The sequence below is a fragment of the Amyelois transitella genome, chromosome 14 (assembly GCF_032362555.1).
Source record: "Amyelois transitella isolate CPQ chromosome 14, ilAmyTran1.1, whole genome shotgun sequence".
NCBI lineage: Eukaryota > Metazoa > Arthropoda > Insecta > Lepidoptera > Pyralidae > Amyelois > Amyelois transitella.
The window spans coordinates 1272515-1294338 of NC_083517.1; the positions used below are offsets into that span (position 1 = coordinate 1272515).

Genomic DNA, 21824 nt, shown 5'->3' on the forward strand with positions numbered 1-21824 from the left:
TTCCAGTGGATATTTTTAAGGGCGACTAAGGGAATAGGTAACTCTGGTAATGAACAAATTACATAGTGCGTGGCAAACCAACTTCTTCATTTCACATGCACACTGTAAGCCAATCAAGGGAAAGACTTGAGATTATTGAGAGAGATCTTGCGATGAACTACTTAGCAATTTGCCATCAGACTTTTGGTGGCTCTGTCTGTCCCGTAAGAGATAAAGACTCGATAAATGTAGATAAGCAAAGGTACTTATTTATATTGGCACGATTTATTTGTATTGATGCCTTTCTTTCTTTTATTTGCTTTGTTATTACTGAATTAAGTTTCATTGGTATAGGTAAAGAAAGAAAAGTCTTTATTTGGCGCAAAAGGTGACATTACATTACATCACAGGTAATAAACATTCGTTTATTTTCAACCGACTTAAAAAAAGGAGAAAGATTTAAATTAAGAACACTGCATGTTCGTTTCTTGAAAAATGTGAAATAGTATTGTTACTCTTACAGTAAGTTTAGATTTAATTTAAAATTCATTTATTCCTTTAATATGTATGTGTATAATAAGGATGGTCAGTAAATTTATTATGTCAGACATACTTACTTTGCTAGCTGAGGCGTAGGAAATCACATTCAAGATAAATATTATCAATTTAGTCAATCTAGGAACTAAGTATAATGATCTATCCAAGGACTTGAAATTATTCAACATAACTCATTTACATATAGATTACCAACTATTTACTATTCTAAAAAATAATAATGCGTACCTATTAGGTACCAAAAAAGTAATTACATTCACAGTAGTAAATTATTCCAAGAATTAGGTGACCACGATTGGCAGACTGCTATATGTAGGGGTATGTATTCCATCGATTGGTCAGGGGCGGCGTGGCTTACCGTCCGATCATTAACCCAGTTGTGTGGTGGTCCGCGACGCGGGCGGGCACGCGACCGGCAGCGGGCCAGGTCGCCAGGCGCCACATCACTCCAACATGCAACTGCCCGAGCAGCCGCCGCCACCGCTGGCACCTTTGTGGGACCGCGTACTCAGGGCACAAGCTCTCCCGCCCGATCTCGACGTACAACTCCTCTACGTCGCCATCAGAGACCGACTGACGCATCCCGAGTGGGAGGTACGGCTGCACGCTCTGAGAGTGCTCGCCGATCTTCTCCCCCTCTCCGGCAACGCTCTGTCCTTCCCTTTTGACCAAGTTGTTGATAATCTTGGACACAATTCGCCCAACGTCCGCAAAGCCGCACTTGACGCTCTCAAAGTTTTCTGCACGCATTGCGAGGATCCAGAATGCGCCGCCCGCGCCATCCTAGACAAATGCTCGTATCAGAACATACGACCGCATTCCGCAAATATAGACACAAAAGTGAACGTTATAACTGGACTGATTCTATCCATACCTTCTGTGATGAATATTTTAAGGAAAAGACAACCAGGCTTGGATATTTTTCCCATGTTTCAAATATTAGGTGACAAATTATTTGATCTTATACATAGAGATGTGGCTCAACGTGCTCTTTTGAAACTGCGACGAGTTTGCGGACCACGTGACTACATGTTATTGCTGTCCAGGTTAGACCTAAAAGTGCAGGATAAATTTCGTCAGTTATGCGAGACTTATGACGAAGACTCGATGGATGTTTACTACGCTCCACGAAAAGCTTACCGCGACGGTAATAACCAGACTCTAGTTAAAGTGAATCACGTATTCAATGCACCGCTTACAAATTCAATAAGACTGGCAACTGACTCATCTTCTGAAGAATCTTTTACTCATATACCATTTTACAATAGCAATTATGCGAAAGTTATTATAGAGACGGAAATTAAATTTGATTCTGACACTGCCATTACAATGACTGTACTAGAAGAGAATGAAACGGAATCTGAGAAGAATACAGGGAGTGAAGAAGACTGTGATAGTTCTGATAGAAATATGCTGAAATATAGCGACGGGGAATCCGAGGATATGGATGTCGTTGTGAAAAAAGTAAGATTTGGTGGTGAGAGTGTCAAAATAAGAACACCTGATAGCGAAAACTTGATATCAAGTGAAGATGATAATCAAAATAAAATAGTAGCTATAAAAAGAGACAATATAGTTCAAGTATCTACGCAAATAACGCCGTTAATCGTGACAAAAATGAATGAGATTAGGAACGAGGCTTTCGAAAGAGACTTGCAATCGAAAACTAATAAAAAGAGTGGCATACCACTGCCAGTTATATACAACAAGGTTGTTCCTAAACAAAGCACAGTAGTGCAATACGGAAATGTGAAATTAAAATCAAAATCATTGAGCGAGTTGTATGATTATTTTAGTTCAAGGAATGATAAGCAGGAGAGTGTTTATAGGGAGGGGTCTGGGTTTGCGTTGACGCTGACTGAGGTGCGGTCTCCTGAGAAGGTGCCGAGTCCGGTGGAGCCTCATCGGGAGGTGGAAGTTCTTCATAATCTTCAGCGGAGTCCTGTGGTGTCGCCGCGACGGCACCAAACGAGATTGCATCTGGAACGTGACGGGTGAGCAAAGCAATCAAAATTAAAAATTCTTTAGGTATTGTTAAGTATATTGTACACATCTTATAAACTTATACATACATATGGTCATGTCTATATCCCTTGCGGGGTAGACAGAGCCAACAGTCTTTAAAAGACTGAATGGCCACGTTCAGCTATTTGGCTTAATGATAGAATTGAGATTCAAATAGTGACAGGTTGCTAACCCATTGCCTAAAAAAGAATCCCAAGTTTGTAAGCCTATCCCTTAGTCGCCTGTTACGACATCCATGGGAAAGAGGTCGGATGGAGTGGTCTTATTCTTTTTTATATTGGTGCCGGGAACCACACAGCACTATAAACTTAAAGTATTAACTTATGGCTTTTTGATTTTTGTGAGCAAAGCAATTTGAGTGCGATGGCAAAACACTGTTATTTTGAAACGCGAATATGGTTTTAACTTTATTAAGGCGTAAAATTCTAAATATGAATAAAAAAAAGAGGAATAATTATTCCACTACTTAAAGACACATTTTACAATGAATTTGTATGTTACTTCTTAACCTTTTATCTACTCAACTAATCTTATCTACCTACTTACTAATTTTTTAATTCTCACACACTTTGTAAAGAGCACAGAACACAATATCTGCGTTCTGTGGTTAAGAGTACTGAGAAGGTTAAAATTGCACCTTATTTATGTCCTACACGCAAACGAAATCGCGGACAGTTACTACATAGTACTTTTTTGAAAACTGCGCCTTTGTCTACCATATTCACACTAATAATAAAAAGAAAAAACTTATTTGTATGTTTGTAACGAACAAACTCAAAAACTATTCGACTGATTTTCACAAAATTTGGCACAGATATAAAACAGACTTTTTATTTAGATCAAGGTTTTTGCCCACGGGAGTGGAGCGTCTTGCAAAATCTAGTAAGAGATAAAGACGTGATATAATAATGTTTTTATGTACTCGTATATGCAGATTCGTGCTAAACCTCCTCGCCTCGTCTCCAGCGAGGTCTGATGAGCTGGTGCTGCGTCGAGAGCCTTCTCCCCTGAGGACCCGCTATGACTGGGAGGAACTGAGTGTGGTGTCTCCCCATGTGGCTGAACAGCTGCATAACACTGTAAGTAAAAAAACAATGGATTAGTATGGGCTGATGAAGAAGAAGTCCTGTGACGATTGGTTCTTTCCTAGCGAAGTCTGATGAGCTGGTGCCGCGTCGAGAGCCCCTGAGGACCCGCTATCACTGGGAGGAACTGGGTGTGGTGTCTCCCCATGTGGCTGAACAGCTGCATAACACTGTAAGTAAAAAAAACAATGGATGAGTATGGGCTGATGAAGAAGTCCTGTGGCTACTGGTTCTTTTCTAGCGAAGTCTCATGAGCTGATGCCGCGTCGAGAACCGTCTCCCCTGAGGACCGTTATGACTGGGAGGAACTCGGTGTGGTGTCTCCCCATGTGGCGGAGCAGCTGCATAACACTGTAAGTTCCAAATCATGTAAGCGTTGCCTTTTTTTTAACTCATATTAGGAGTTGCACTAGGGCTTATGCAAAAACTCCCTTGACAGGATATGATTCATAAGAGAAATAATTTCGATAGTTTTAGGTACTAGTAATATATTGGCTTATAAACTTAGGATTTTTCTTATAGACGATTGACTAGCAATTCCTCGCTATTTGATTCTCAATTCTATCATTGAGCCTAACAGCTGAACGTGGCCTGTCAGTCTTTCTAGACTGTTGGCTCTGTCTACCCCGCAAGGGATAGAGACGTGATTATATGAATGAATTAATTACCAGTAATGTCATCGGTGGTACTACGGATTGTATTGTACACCTATCATTGGCATTCGTTAATAAGCCAAGTAAGAATTTTAATTTATATAATCTCGCATTTTGTATGTACCTACAGGTTGAATTAATTATTTTATATTTTTAAATTACACAACTCTTCTCTATAGAAGCCTCAAGAGTATCTTCCTCTTGTCAAGTTATAAAAGAAAATGGTGTCTAAAACACAAGGAGTGTTTAAAATAGCCCTTAAACGAATGCCCAATCTTATACAAAATTTTATTAATAACAAATACCTTAAGTACTCAGTCTATTTTTGATGCGACGTTATGATACCAGTACCTTAAAACTTGCTGTGTCATGGTGCGGCACCCTGCAGGTTCAATACGTAGGTTCCATTGTATTCTTCAGCCAATTTGAATAAGTCTAAGGGTACTTAGATACATACATACATACATACATAAAATCACGCCTCTTTCCCGAAGGGGTAGGCAGAGACCACCTCTTTCCACTTGCCACGATCTCTGCATACTTCCTTCGCTTCATCCACATTCATAACTCTCTTCATTCAAGATACATTCGTCTAGGACTTCCCACTCCGATCTTTCCCTCCACACTGTCCTTGTATATCTCCTTAGTCAACCTGCTTTCATTCATCCTCTCCACATGACCGAACCGTTCGTACTAAGATAAAGATGGTAGTATATGTCGTCTAAATAAGTAGTACCGTGTGTTTCCCGGCACCAATACAAAAAAGAATAGGACCACTCCATTTCTTTCCCATGGATGTCGTAGAAGGCGACTAAGGGATACAAACTTGGGATTCTTTTTTCGGCGATGGGCTAGCATCCTATCACTATTTTAATCTAAATTCTACCATTAAGTCCAATAGCTGAACGTGGCCATTCAGTCTTTTCAAGGCTTTTGGCTCTGTCTACCCCGCAAGGGATATAGACGTGACCATTTATATGTATGTATGTATAAGTAGCAGTACCTACCGGAATGAACATTGTGAGTATTGTGACACGACAATTTTATATATAATACATACATATATACTCCACATCTTTATACCTTCACAAGTTACAACCAACTCCTGACAAGTCTGTTCTGTTCTCAGGAGAACTGGATAGCGGTAGTGAAAGCAGCTGACCAACTCCACGGAGCCTTGTTGGACCGGGCGACAGTCAAAAGGGCGGAGCCCGAGGCCCTGTCTCTGGTCCAGCATATGTGGGCGCTCAGTGAGGCGGTACGATTGATTTACATTATTTTAATATGACTAAATCCTACTACTATTATAAAGGCGAAAGTTTGTATGGATGTATGGATGTTTGTTACTCTTTCACGCAAAAACTACTGAACCGATTACCATGAAATTTGGTAAGTAGGTAGCTGAAGACCCAGAATAACACATAGGCTACTTTTTATCCCAGAGTTCCCGCGGGATTGATAGGGTTTCCATGCGGACGAAGTCGCGGGCGGCCTCTAGTTGATAATATTTATCTTGAATGTGATTCCCTACGCCTCAGCTGGCAAAGTATGTCTGACATAATTTTACTGACCATCCTTTTATACACAACATATTAAAGGAATAAATGAATTTTAAATTAAATCTAAACTCAATGCCGTGTGGTTCCCTATAATAGAAAAAAAAGAATAGGACCACTTGCCATCTCTTTCCAATGGATGTCGTCAAAGTCGACTAAGGGATGTTAGAGTTATTAAGTTGGGATTCTTCTTTTAGGCGATGGGCTAGCAACCTGTCACTATTTGAATCTCAATTCTGCATAAGTCTTTTTAAAGACTATTGGCTCTGTCTACCCCGCAAGGGATATAGACGTGATTATATGTGCCGTGTGGTTCCCGGCACCAATACAAAAAAGAATAGGACCACTCCATCTCTTTCCCATGGATGTCGTAAGAGGCGACTAAGGGATAGGCTTACAAGATTCTTTTTTAGGCGATGGGCTAGCAACCTGTCTCTATTTGAATCTCAATTCTATCATTTAGCCAAATAGCTGAACGTGGCCTATCAGTCTTTACAAGACTGTAGGCTCTGTCTACCCCGCAAGGGATATAGACGTTATTATATGTATGTATGTATTATGTTTTTCAAATAGGTAACCGCCGCTCGTGCGCCGGCAGAGGGCGCCGTCTGCGCATTAATCCGCAACGCTAGTAACGAGTGCTTGCGGCAGATCCTACCCGCGTTGGTAGCCAGGATGGGTCGGGAGCCGTCTCCCGCTGCGTTGCCCCACGCACTGCTGCAGAGGCTAGCCTTGCATCATATTGTGGACCTCGTCTTCGACCCTGACATGATTGGGGTAAGTTTTGATTTAATTATAACAGTGATTTACTTTCGGACCTGTAAAGTCTGAATTAGATTTAGACTAGTAGATAAATAATTTATTTGACTTATTTTAATTTATTAAGTGCCGTGTGGTTCCCGGCACCAATACAAAAAAGAATAGGACCACTCCATCTCTTTCCCATGGATGTCGTAAAAGGCGACTAAGAGATAGGCTTACAAACTTGGGATTCTTTTTTAGGCGATGGGCTAGCAACCTATCACTATTTGAATCTCAATTCTATCATTAAGCCAAATAACTGAATGTGGCCATTCAGTCTTTTCAAGACTTATAGACGTGACCATTTGAATAAGTCCATGTAATAATAACTTTATTTAAAATAAAAAGAGAACAGCCTCAAATCGATATCTTACTTTTCGGAAGTCGGTTAAATTTCTAAAACCTTAGTGTAATATACACTTTCCTGAACTTTAATAATCGGTTGGGCGAAACGCGAGAGAATCGCGGACAAAATTCATTCAGCAACTTGCACATTCAGACAACTGTTAAATCAGACAAATTTCAATACTGATTAGGTTTACCTGCAAAGGATATCGGAGATCAGATGGGAGTCGCTTCGTGTAAAAACCTGACTCACCCAATCTAGGATCCATGGTCAAAGGCATACATACCCCGAACTCCTCTCCAGAGTGGTGAGACTGCAACCGGGACTAAAGCCAGGAGGAAGAAATTGTAAAAGAATTTTAGATCCAGAAACTATTTATGTAAAAAAGAAAAACTTATTTCAAACCGCACGCAAACGAAATTGCGGGCACAGCTAGTATTACACCTATGATGTGGTAAAACTTGTCGAAGGAGTCAAAATGATCTTCGTTATCGCTTTCAAAGTTTTAAAATTTCATTTTACTATTGAATTAGGTCACGAGACGTCCTATTTACATACAAAATTACATTCAGTCAAATTAAATCAACAGGTGTTCTATCATACTACGTGTAACGTGTTTTGACCACAATCAAAATGTTATCTACACTATAATCGTTCACTTTATCGTTTTATCTCGTTTCAGGCACAGAATATAGCTAATAGACCAATAGAATTAATGTTGGTAATTGATCGTAATCAAAACTTTGTTATTATAAGCGTGTATGGCTGTACGAGTTATTGTAGATTGTACCTATTTAATAATCTGTTCTTTTCATTCAGTATTCGGGTCGTTTACCTCCCGCCATAGTTCGGAATAATATATTTTTTTAAATATAATTCATTTACACACACACATACACATAATCCCTTGCGGGGTAGACAGAGCCAACAGTCTTATAGACTGATAGGCCACGTTCAGCTGTTTGGCTTAATGATAGAATCCAAATAGTGACAGGTTGCTAGCCTGTTGCCTAAAAGTAGAATCCCAAGTTTATAAGCCTATCCCTTAGTCGCCTTTTACGACATCCATGGGAAAGAGATGGAGTGGTCCTATTCTTTTTTCTAATGGTTTCGGGTACCGGGTTAATATAGGACCCAATGCAATGAGGCCTTTTGTGCATCACCTACATTAAGAATTAATACTTTTATATTGCAAATCGTTTTAAAATAAAATCATTCATTCTTTCAACCAGGTGACAAACGGCGTGACAATAGAGTCGGCACAGCTCCGCGCGGCGCTCTGTCTATCCCGCGCGGCCGGGCCCGCCGCCGTGCTGTCAGCGGTGCGCAGGCGACTCGCCGGGAGCGACACCGCGGACAACTTCTGTAGCAAGGTGGGTAGCTCCTAACTAAAGGGATAAGCACGCCACCTACCTACCTTTCTACATTCATTCATGTTTTTTAATGTAGACAATGTGCATTCGTCCACGATTTAGACTTAAGAGATCTATATTTGTAAATTGACGTCCGATGAAAATGCTGCAGTGTAGTTTGTTCCGCCGCTTCTTCTACACATGCGCTTTGGAAGCGGTAGTAGTTATAATTAGATTTAAGTTATGGGACGCGTCAATAAGTGATATCTTGTATCCAATTTTGAAAATAAATCTATTCTATTCTATTCTACCCTGTGCAGATTTTCCCAGGATCTTGGTCAAAGGGCGCACTTCGGGCTCCTCTCGGGATGAAATCGGGATTGACGCCATAGTAAATCAAGTTTCTACAAGAAGCGACTCACATCTGATATCCGCAACCTTAACAAGGGAATCTAAACCTTAAATGGATATAATTAAAACTGCATGCCGTGCCGTCCGCGACGCGAGATTAAGAGTGGGCGAGCTACGAACGGGCTACGAATTTGCTTCAGAAGCTACGAAGTAGCTACAGATTTGCTACGAAAATGCTACGGGTTTAATATTTATTCATTCACACTCGTATATTCATATATTTATTAACTTTCTTACATCTAGAATTACAGACTAAATGTAATGCGATAGTGTATAATCAATTATCAACAAATTATCAATACAAATATTGAAATAAAATATTTGTTTCAGCTCCGCGAGAAGTTGAGCAGGCCTGTTGAGAACATTAAGCCAAATCATATAGCCAGGTAAAAGATTTTACATACATACATATATATAAATCACGCCTCTTTCCCGGAGGGGTAGGCAGAGACCACATCATTCCACTTGCCACGATCACTCCCTTCATGCAAACTCGTCGGTTTCGGGTACTCTTGACCTTACATTTTACACATAGATATATCATACATAGACATAATCACGTCTTGAGCGTTGAATTTATAACTTGGAAATTGTTGTTTAAAAAACATACATAGTCATATCTTGAGTGTTGAATTTATAATTTGTAAATGGTTCTTTAAAAAAATGTTTGTCTATGTTGGTGTCTAGCTTGTCTATTCCAAAAAAAATCTTTCCATCCATTTTCTGAATATGCTGGCTTCACATGGTATGCTCTCTGGACACTCCCTTCCCACACACGGATTCACATGCTATGATCACATGATTATAAAAACCAAACTCGACGCAACTTGTCTTGTTATGGATACCACACTCACAGACCACTACACTGTAGCGCTTAGCCTAAACTTACAAACTAACCTCCCCATACGCAACGTAAATAACCACCACCTGGACCTTAAAGAACTTGACCAAATGATGAATGAAACCGACTTCTCCCCAATCACGACTTCTACAGACACAAACACTTCCACTAACCTTCTCATTTACATAATATCCCTGGCTATAAACAAATGCACAAAAAGAATCAGTGCGCCCAGGAGACAACTCATCAAACAACCATGGATAACAAAAGGTCTCTTACGGTGCATAAAAAATAGGGACAAACTACACAAAAAACACAAAAAAGACCCAGGAAATACTATCATAACTACCACACACAAACGATATAGAAACTTTTGCTCAAAATTGCTTAAAAAGGTAAAAATTGCCTATGAAAGGCAGCAATTATTAAACGCGCGAAATAATCAGAAGAGACTGTGGGACGCCATAAAAACCATAAATGGTTCGAAAAAAAACCCTGACCACTCCCTGTCCTTAATACAAAACGACCATCCCAGGGAATCCACCAATTCAGTAAATAGATACTTTGCAGATGTTGGTAGAAACTTAGCCTCCTTGATAGAACCTCACAAAAAACCTCAAAAGAATCACGCCCAATCAAATGGTTCTCCTCTCCGCAGTTTTCAAATTGCCCCAGTGCTAGAAGAAGAAGTAGCGTGCATCATCACGGGCCTAAAAGAGAGATGTGCAGTAGGCTTGGACAACATATCCACAAAAATAATAAAAAGATATGTTCAGGTTCTCATAAATCCAATTACACATATCTGCAATCTGGCCATTTCACAAGGCGTGTTCCCTGAAGCTTTTAAAACAGCCCTTATAAAACCGATCCACAAAAACGGTGATAAGGATCGAGTCGAAAATTACAGACCCATCTCTATCCTACCGGCGTTATCCAAAATCCTAGAAAGGATAATGAACAACAGGTTAACACAATATCTAGAAAAGAATAGTCTCCTCTCTACCTCCCAGTTCGGCTTCAGAATCGGCAAATCGACCAACGACGCGGTCCATGAACTGGTGGACTCCATTATCACCACCCTTGATAAAAAAAGGAAGTGTCTCACACTCTTTTTAGACCTAACTAAGGCCTTCGACACTGTATCCATACCACACCTTCTGACCAAGCTAAAAAACATAGGAGTCAGAGGCGTACCGTTTCAACTTTTCGCAGACTTCTTAAGAAATAGATCTCAACGTACCAAGATAGGCGAATGGATCAGTGATGAGACTCCCCTTACCTATGGTGTTCCCCAAGGTAGCATAATCTCTCCCACCCTTTTCCTCATATACATTGACAGCCTATGTTGTCTCCAGCTAGAGGGCGGGAAAATTCTGACTTTTGCTGACGATACCGCCTTATTTTTTTCCGGGGACTCTTGGGAAGACGTTTTCAAAAATGCACAAGTAGGCTTCAACAAAGTAAAAGAATGGCTGACAAATAACTTACTCACCCTGAACGTCGTCAAGACCAAGTATATTCCCTTTGCTCTAAAAGCCAATTTACTTCCACCGCTTGGCCTAAATATAGTGGCTCACAACTGCCCTCAAATACTCCCCGACTGCTCCTGCCCACCTCTTCAAAGAACAGAAAGCTTAAAGTACCTAGGAATCACCATTGACCAAACACTTACCTTTTCCCCCCACGTGGAGTCATTGGCTTCCAGGCTCAGAAAGCTCATATACGTGTTCAAAACTCTAAAACACTCCGCCAACCGAGAAGTAACCAAGATGGTGTACAATGCGCTATGCCAATCCTTAGTCAACTATTGCATAACATCCTGGGGTGGCATAGCAAAAACGAATCTAATCGAACTGGAAAGAGCCCAACGTACCATCCTCAAAGTAGCCGCGGGTTTGCCCTTCCGATACCCGACTGAAAAATTATACGAGATCTGGGACGTGCCTACTGTAAGACAATCTTTCATAATACACACGATTCTATTGCAACACTCACAACTAATATTCAACCCCAACCTGGTAACACACGGTCGTAGAAGAAAACCAATATGCCCCCAACGCTCACTAAATACAGCAACAGCCAGACACTTTTTCTGCTTTCTCGGACCATACCTATACAATAAATTTAATATAATACTAAATATTTACCCCCTGCTCAAGTACTCTTGCAAAAAAATTGTCACCGAATACCTTAAACCTCTCGACTATACAAGTATAGAAGACCTTCTGTGCCCTAACATTTAACCTAAGTGTCGTCACCCCTATAAACCCAGTCTCATAAAACACTCACACAAACACTCACACATAACCCAAAACACCAACTTGAAACCCCCATCCACAAATCTACAATACACAACCAATCTCCCCGCGGTGCTTCCCATACCTAGACATAAGTACTTAGTATAACTTACCTACCTGTATATTTAATTCCACTTCATTCAACACATAGACAGCCCAACATAAATGCTATGTAATTCCAAGGGTGGGGCCTAGCTACCTGTAGCACAGGTTCCTTCAGGAACCTATAACAGGAACTAGTCTCCAGCCAGAGGTGAACTCTGTTGATACCAAGCAATTAAATAAAATGTATAAAACCTAGTTATAAAATAATCTCAAGGCTCACCTTTGTAAAGAGGAAAATAAACGTATTTTATTATATTATTATATATTATTTGTTAAAAATTAAACTCATGGTTATTCAAACCTCGGTTTCCCCGGAAGATCAGCGTCGGGTTATTGTAAAATACCTCGTCGACACAAGCTGAGTGGATGTCGGATTAGTATTACAATTTAGTCAATTGTTTGTTTTTATTTTAACTAAGTACTTTAGTGTGTATGCTAATAAACTTAATATTGATTCATTAATTCATTCGAATGTTACGTAAATTAAACGCTTCTCTTAATGCAAATTTAATGTTTATTGTTTTATTATAAAGAGATTATTAAGTAACTTTACCAATATCCGTGGTCTGCGCAGGAGTTCGCAACTGCCGGTGCCAGTACGCAGGCGCGCTCGGTCAACACCACCGCCTGCTGCGCCGGCGCCGCCGCGGAGACTTCGCCCTCTGCCGGACTCCGCCCCTTTGCCTGGTGAGACATTTACTTACGTTTAAATCTAATTATTTAGGTCAAATTTATACGGCACTTTTGGAAACAAAATATTATGTAAGTATTATATTTTGTTTCCAAAAGTCTTGAAGTACTTAAATTAAAAAAAAAAACTTTTTCTTGATACGTATAAAAAAAAATGTATTTTGTTGCCAGGTGTCTCACAAGTCGGTCGTGACTACCTTCTGAAACCACTATCTCCAATACCACTAAGTGACAGGTAAGAATTTTTCTTCCCTCTAGACTCTTATTATTAGTAACGAATAGATTTAAAAAAATGCCGTGTTTATGGAATTTTTCGAGATTTTTTTAAAATTACAACCACAATAAAATATTTTTTTTATGATGTACGCACGGGGTACTGTATGTAGGTTTATGTATGTAATTGCAGAATAATGTGAATTGATAGTTTTCATCCCGAAAAAGTTATTTTGTTCGTGGACAGGGATAAATTGAATATGCAAGCAGAAGAGCCGGTAAAAGTTGTTAATAAAGATGAAAATACATACATACATACATACATAAAATCACGCCTCTTTCCCGGAGGGGTAGGCAGAGACTACCTCTTTCCACTTGCCACGATCTCTGCATATTTCCTTCGCTTCATCCACAAAATAAAGATGTAATTAATAAATTTAATTAAATATACCTCTACCATAATATTTTGCCACGAATAGGTACTAATTTCACCTTGAGTATATATACAGATATATAAGTCTATCCGCTTCACCTTTTAATAAAATTGGATTCATGAGATATCATGCACCTGCCGCGATATGTGCTATGAAAAAACGTTATAATACAAAGTGTTGGTTACCACACGGCACTGTTGGCGACCTTTGAGTTAGTGTGGTAAAATTTATATTCATCAACTAGATTGAAGAAATTGGTTAATTCTTCTTCATACGACTCTAAAGTGAGTCATACCTATTATAAAGTTTTGGGAACCACACTGCATTGATGACGAGTGGGACCTCTGAGTTAGTCCGAAATTAATTCCAGTAAAAAATATCCTTAATAACCTAGAATAATGTTAATAAGTTTAATACGGCTTAAAATCTTGAAAATAGGTCCTCATACATACATCACGTCTATATCCCTTACGGGGTTGACAGAGCCAACAGTCTTGAAAAGACTGAAAGACCACGTTCAGCTGTTTGGCTTTTTGATAGAATTGAGATTCAAATAGGTTCTCATGAAGAGCGAAATTACCGTGACATGTGGATAGATGCAATACGAGTATATGCTGCCCTTTCGGTAAATAGACGTAATGCGTGTATTCAATTATTAAAATAGGTCTTATGTATATTAATTTTTCACTGGAAGGCGAGGCCTGACAAAACCTTATTTTGACTTATGAAAGTAACCTTTCACATTTGTAATTATGTAAAATAATCAGTGGTTCATCTAGCCAAAACCCAAATCCTACTGGCCTCAATAAGTAATCGTGTTTCTATATTTATGTTTAATTAGTGGCCTTTATTAGGTAGTACGCTATGTGAGATGTTATCAGAATAATAAACTAAAAATAAACTTTCTCACATCATGAAACAAATATTAAAACAAATATTGGCATTTTTAGGGTTCCGTTCTACGGTATCCTGAACCTATTATAATTGGCCACTGGACAGCGATTATGACTGATAAGCGATATAAAGTATCCTATAATGAATGAATAAAAATTTTAAAATAGAATTTGAAAGTTAACGTGTTATTTTTGCTCCGTAAGGGATTAAATACACTATGTATTGTTAGAATGGAGATCTTTTGAAGCTAACACCACGATCGCCCGTTGTATCTAGGTATTACATTATTTACCAACTTTAAAGTGTCAATCACCTCTGCCCACATGGTAACTGACTTTCTCAATCGATACCCCAGCGCGTCTGATGGTGAATACTGAATTACCTTGGAAGTCAATCGCCCGTACAAATGCGTCAGTTATTCCTTCAAATATGACAGTAATTTTTTTAGATGTGTTTATATATAAACATACATACATAATTATAGTCACGTCTTTATCCCTTGCGGAGTAGACAGAGCCAACAGTCTTGAGAAAACTGAAAGGCCACGTTCAGCAGTTTGGCTTGATGATAGAATTGAGATTAAAATAGTGACAGGTTACTAGCCCATCGCCTAAATGAAGTATCCCAAGTTTATAAGTCTTTTACGACATCAGTGAGAAAGAACCATTTTTTACTAAGCGTCATCCCCTAGCAACCTGTCACTATTTGAATTTAAATTCTATCATTAAGCCAAACAGCTGAACGTGGCCTATCAGTTTATCAATGCTGTTAGCTCTGTCTATCCCGCAAGGAATATAGACGTGATGTATGTGTGTGTGAGTAGGCGTCATCCCCTTATACACACAGTTAATTACCATTCTAGACGCCGGCTACTCGTTGTTTGTTCACACTCAAATATTTGTTGCCTAGCAACTGTTAATACATTCAATAAACAGCAGTTATTCATTACCTTAGTAATGTTTGTTGTAAGGTTTAAAAACTGCGAACATAACGCTTTCTTACGAGTTGAGAGAACTTATACCGTGTGGTTTCCGGCAAGAATAGGACCACTCCATCTCTTTCTCACGGATGTCGTAAAAGGCTAGGAATTTTTCTTTTAGGCGATGGACTAGCAACCTGTCACTATTTTGAATCTCAATTCTATCATTAAGCCAAACAGCTGAACGTGGCGTTTTAGTCTTTTCAAAACTGTTGGCTCTGTCTGCCCCGCAAGAGATGTAGACGTGATTATATGTATGTATGTGAGAAAAACTACAGTAACGTAGCTATTTACTCTTTTTTTATCGTATCACGGCATAGGTAATCGGCTTTTTCTCCGTTATTTACAACTGACACACACATGCTTGCCACTACCAACCCTTTTGGAATATTTATTTATTTAAAACTTTATTGCACAAAACAAAAATGTACAAAAGGCGGACTTAATGCCGTTTGGCATTCTCTACCAGTCAACCAGCTGACCAAACAGAAAAAACTTTAAGTTGGTGGTGCGATGTAGTGCACATGCATAGTTACTGATAAATACATACATTACGAAACAAAAAATGCATAGGGTAAGGTTGCTTAAATCGTACCACCGCCTAAGTCGTACCCCGGTAATTTCTCACTTGATACACAAAAAATGCAACATCTGATGACATTTATCTGAACTATTTAGTCAGGCAAACAAATTCAAACAAGTGGAACGCTGCTCGGCTTCGTGAAACGAAGATATTTAAAAAGTAAGTATTTTATACGTATTGCATTACAATTTTTGGCACATTTATAAGCTATTTATGGCAGGATAGCGATAGTTAATTTATTTCTTTGTCTTTAGAGTGCGTATCTAGCAATAGTTTAAGCATACTCAAACATGAGATATTTACAGGTTATGTTAGTTGTTTTAATTTGAAATTCAGAAGTCCCCTCTGCTTAAGTCGTACCTGTGCTAAATTCCTTAGTCGTACCGGTACGACTTAGGTATAAAGAAAATTATTTAACAATAAATTTATTTTTTTATCAGGTTATAAATACTACATTGCATGAAAAAGATAAAATACAATACTTGGAAGCAAGAGGATATGGACCAGGCTCTATAATAGAAGCCAAGGAAGAAGAAGAAGCCTGTACTAGATATGAAAAAAATCAAAATTGAAAAAGGAATTAATAAAAGTATTAAAAGAAGAAATAAAGAAAAACAAAAAAATAAAAGCTAAAGCATCATGGTTATGCCAACTATGTAAAGAAGATCGCGAAGAAAACATGATCCAGTGCATAAAATGTAAAGTCTGGATACATGACCTATGCGCTGGTGTAGAAAGTAGTACCTACCATTAAAAAATATATTTGTGATATCTGTGTTAGTAAGTAGATTCGATATTATAACTTCTTGATAACCAAAACATGTTTCAAGTGATCTCTTGTTATTCAGTATTATTTCTATATAGTTTATTATGACTTCATTGAAGTCTATTTTCTAAGTACGACTTAGGCTATAGGTGGTACGAGTTAGGAACTGAGGCGCCTTAGTCGTACCGAAAGCAGGTTTGTTAAAATTGTTAATTTAACTATTTTGATGAAAGATTTGTTAGTGTCTATAAACGTTGATGGAAAGGCAACTAAATAAAGATTCGACAGATGTAAGAAGTTGTGTTTAATTTCAATTGTAGTAATTATTAGAGTAACATTTCCTTAGGGGGTACGACTTAAGCAACCTTACCCTAATTACATACAAGATACATAATATGCATTATAAATACATATATTTACATACATAAAATATCAAATTTTATATTATAAATATTCTCCCACGTGAAAATTTATTGGGACCACGGGACTAGCATGGCACGGGTGACGACGTATTTTTAAGACGATAAACTATAGCCGTATCGCTTTTCGTTTTTCGCGACAATCCAGTTGAAAAAAAAGGCGATCACTAAATCAGCGAGGATTTTCGTTTCACGCGGCAATCTAGTTGAAAAAAAAGGTGATCGATCACTAAATCAGTGAGGATTTTCGTTTCACGCGGCAATCTAGTTGAAAAAAAAGGTGATCACTAAATCAGCGAGGATTTTCGTTTCACGCGGCAAACAAGTTGAAATAAAATTCAATTTAAAAATACGAGTATAAACTGTTCATGACAAAACACAGCCCACTATTTCGACAGTATAATTACATTTCCCGTGCCACTGACCCACATTTGAGACAGAAATTATTGGCCCACGTGCGTTCAAGGCGCTATGGACGATTGTCGACCTATTTACCCTATCGTCTGATCGTTCCACTTACAAAATAAACACTGCGTATACAAGTCTTAAATGGAGTATTAATAAGAATTTAATTGGTTTTTGCTACTGTTTTGTTGAGCTCAACAGAAAAATGTGTCGAGTAATTTAGATTTTCCGCCGTAAAATTCACTTATAGATACACACAATTTGTTTGTGGGGTCTTGACTAAATTTGGCATCATGTCATATTTATTATCTCTTTTTGTCCAAAACTAGCTGTGCCCGCGACTTCCCCGCGTGGAATTGTTATTTTGGGCATCATTGAAGCCCTCAAGGATGAATAATTTTCCCCGTTTTTATCACAAATTCCGTTATTTCTTTGCTCCTTATAGTTGCAGCGTGATGTTATAAAGCCTAAAGCCTTCCTCGATAAATGGTCTATTCAACGGAAAAATAATTTTTCAACTCGAACCAGTAGTTCCTGAGATTAGAGCGTTGAAACAAACAGACAAACTCTTCAGCTTTATAATATTGGTATAGATTATAGAAAGAAAGATATAATGCCCTGTCAACGTTCGCGAATGGGTTAGAGCTTTATTAGGAGGATGACAGTTTAAAAAGGTGATGACTATCTTTGTTCCTTCTTTATCTTCTTGATCGATCATACCATATTTAGAACCTTCTTATTTTATTTATATTCAAGGGAGTTTTATGTCAGCCATGCGATCGATTTTAAAATACATACGTACCTACAAACATATAGTCACGTCTAAATCCCTTGGCTCTGTCTACCCTGACAGAGCCAACAGTCTCAAAAAGACTGATAGGCCGCGTTCAGCTTTTTGCCTTGATGATAGAATTGAGATTCAAATAGTGACAGGTTGCTAGCCCATCGCCTAAAAGAAGAATCCCAAGTTTATAAGCCTATCCCTTAGTCGCCTTTTACGACATCCATGGGAACGAGATAGAGAGGTTCTATTCTTTTTTTATATTGGTGCCGGGAACCACACGGCACAACACGATTTTAAAATCTTCGTCAACATAGGGGTATTCCATCATTCACTCGTTCACTCATGTATTCGCGTCTATATCCCTTGCGGGGTAGGCAGAGCCGACAGTCTTGAAAAGTCTGATAGGCTACGTTCAGCTGTATGGCTGAAAAATGATAATTCTGTAATAGCTTACAATGGGTGGCTTTCGCAAAGCTGACTAACGCTTGATGACGGGGTTTTCTACGAAAATGTTATTCCTACTTTGCATAATATGCAGGTAGTGCTGAGTTCATCAACACAATGACCCTGATAATTATTCGTGACTGCGAAATATCCAGAGGACAGATGGATACCTCCTATTTGAACACCATGAAAAGTGTGCCGTGTGGTTCCCGGCACCAATACAAAAAAGAATAGGACCACTGCATCTATTTTCCATGGATTTCGTAAAACGCGACTAAGGGATAGGCTTAAAAACTTGGAATTCTTTTTTTTAGGTGACGCTGTCTCTATTTGAATCTCAATTCTATCATTAAGCTAAATAGCTGAATTTGGCCGATCAGTCATTTCAAGACTGTTGGCTCTGTCTACCCCTCAAGGGATATATACGTGACCATATGTATGTATGAAAAGTTTAAGGGATGTGTAAAATAAGTTTAGCTTAAATAACTTTTTAGTGGATCTCCAGTTTTTACATACCTATAACTGTAAATTCTAGGGAAGATTGAAAGAAAAAAGACATCCCATATAGGTTTATTAATGAAACGTGGGGAAAAACGTTACAAGTGTTTTGACAAAACTGATTCTTATGAAAAATAGAAAGATGGATCGTGGTCTTTTTGAAACTGTTGGCCCTATCCACCCCGTAAAGGATAAAAACGTGATGTAGAACAAAAGCCCAAAGGGCTCTTACAATATAAAGTAGTGACATGGTTCAAAATAAAAACATTATTACGTGTAGCTACTACAAGAACATTAATCCAAAAATTGATTATTTTTCGCTTCTTGATTGATTAAGACAGCTATCCACTCGAGTTTACGCTACGAAAACCTACGCGTAATATTTTATTAACGCATAAGATACCTACTTATTGCTACCGGACATTAACACCAACACCCTGTCTTCTCTTTTGGCGTTCTCATTAATTTGTAACAGTTGGCACTGGGCTGGGAATACACATTGTAAGGACGGCAGTCGAGGAGGCGCCGCGGCGGCCGGCGGCCATGCTCGCTCTGTGTTGCTGCCCCGCGCGCGCCGTCACCCCCGCGCCCCCCGCGCCGCCCCTCGCGCCCGACCTCGTCGCCGACCTGCCCCCGCACACGCGGTAACCCTCCACTCGAACCCCTTGCATAAATAAACAACTGCCAATCAACACTCTACGCACAACTTTCTTTTATTTCCAGGGACTCCAGCGCCTTTACCAGCTACGATGAAAACGACAAGAAGCAGCCTTCAGCAGATGGCGAGAAAAAATCTGTCGAAAGTGTCATCGTGGGGCCGACGACCGAGATCGATATTCCGGCGGGAGAAGGCGACGAGCCCCTGCCGCCGCGGTCGCCCTCGATCAAAGTCGAGGATTACTCAGAGAAGTCTCACCGCTCCTCGTACGTCGAGCCTCTCGTTGAATCTCGGGTGCTTGACAAATCTCCAAGTCCAGACGTTTTCGGATCACAAAAATCTCTCGATCGAGTGTCCTTTACGAGTTCAAAGTCGCGAACTCCGAGTCGGAAGTCGCCATCGCTTCATTCGAAAAGCAAAAGCGCTGTAAGTAGCCCAACTAAAAGTAGGAATCCGTCTCCTGATCCAACGAGCGATGTTTACGACGATCAGTCTCTTCCGTGTCATCGAGACGTACGGAACGCCCTCGCCGAATGTATCGTGCCTCCGCGGCACGAAGATTGGGAGGTGATAGTGAACGCATTAATTGAGACTGAGAGGCTAGCAGCGGACCCCACGGCGCGAGCCCCCGCGGCGACGTGGCGGGCGGTAGTGCGGGCTGCCTCTGCGCACGTGCGCTCCCTTCGCTCCCGAGTGGCCAGAACCGCGTGTTGTACTCTAGGAGCTCTGTTTGACCACCGAGGACGGGCACTAGATCCGGAGTTGGAAGAGGCGGCGACCGCGCTTCTAGATCGATGTGCTGATGTGAACAGGTTTCTCAGAGCAGACGCTGCAGCTGCGTTAGTTCGTTTGGCGTGCGGGAGTAACAGCGCGAGAGCTGCAGTCGCGTTGGCGAGGAGAGGGGCTTCACATCGAGCTGGGCCAGTCAGGGCGGCGGCTGCGCAGGCATTGGCGAGGCTGGTGCAGCACAATGGCGCTGGAAGAGTCCTGGACATGTCTGGAGAGCCTCGCACGGTGCTGCTGCGGGCAGCTGGGGAACTCCTGGCCGACGCCCACGCGGAAGCACGGGTGCACGCGCGTCACCTCTGCCTGTCCCTAGCCACTGACTCCAGGTTCAGGCAGATGCTAAAAGACGCCATGTTGCCGTCCCGATATCGAGCCATAGAAAAATTTGTGGACAAGTTGCGATGACGTTAATTTACGATTGTGAAAATAATTATACTTGTATATCATTAAGGCGAAAATGGCATGGTGTAAGACATCAGATTATTGATCTTCTTAGTGTGAAACAACGACCCGTCCAATAGGTGTATTCTAAAATTATTCATTATTCCAAGATTCTTAAAAAATATATAACAATTAGGTATAATGATGGTTAATGTCAACGAAATTTGATTGTGGGAGAGGTATTTTTTTAATAAAATAATATTGAAAGAATATATTTAAATTGTAATTAAATCTTACAGGTATATCACACAAGTGTCTAAACGCGAAATTAAACTTGTTATCCTCCGATGGAGTGAAATTCATTACTTAAGTAACATAGTTATTTGTCCAATCAATAATATACATAGGATTTGTAAAATTTTAATAATAAATAATATACTTAGACCTTGGCATGGTAGTTTTCTTTTGGTACATGCATACATATAATAACGCTAAATTTATCCCTTACGGCGTAGACAGAGTCAACAGTCTCACAAATGAAAGGCCACGTTCAGTTGTATGGTTTAAAGATGGAATTGAAATTCAAATAGTGACAGGTTAGCTTATGGATTATAAAGAGAACGCCATGTTTATTAGCCGTTCCCTTACTCGTCTTTTACGACATCCATGGGAAAGAGAGAAGTCCGTAGGTAACGTAGCGGTTACGAAGTCCGTAGAGTCTACGACTTTGATAGCGTTAAAGCGTAGAGATCTACGATTACTGACCGAGCTACGACTGAAAAGACCTACATTTCGTAGCATCTCGAGTAGAGTAGGGAAACGTGTTGGTGAAAAATCGTGTTAAGAGTTTTATACATACATACATACATAAAATCACGCCTCTT

The 21824-nt window shown here is 39.7% G+C and overlaps 1 protein-coding gene across 1 annotated transcript; it reads left to right on the plus strand.

The window, feature by feature from the left end:
* The first annotated feature begins 893 nt into the window (after nt 1-893).
* LOC106132814 (uncharacterized) lies at nt 894-21389 on the plus strand. Its single transcript, XM_060947635.1, has 9 exons — nt 894-2528; nt 3494-3638; nt 5427-5555; nt 6427-6630; nt 8233-8373; nt 9094-9149; nt 12581-12693; nt 12868-12931; nt 19839-21389. The coding sequence occupies exons 1-9, from the start codon at nt 988-990 to the stop codon at nt 20962-20964; spliced, it is 3519 nt and encodes a 1172-aa protein (XP_060803618.1). The 5' UTR covers nt 894-987; the 3' UTR covers nt 20965-21389.
* Nucleotides 21390-21824: the final 435 nt, after the last annotated feature.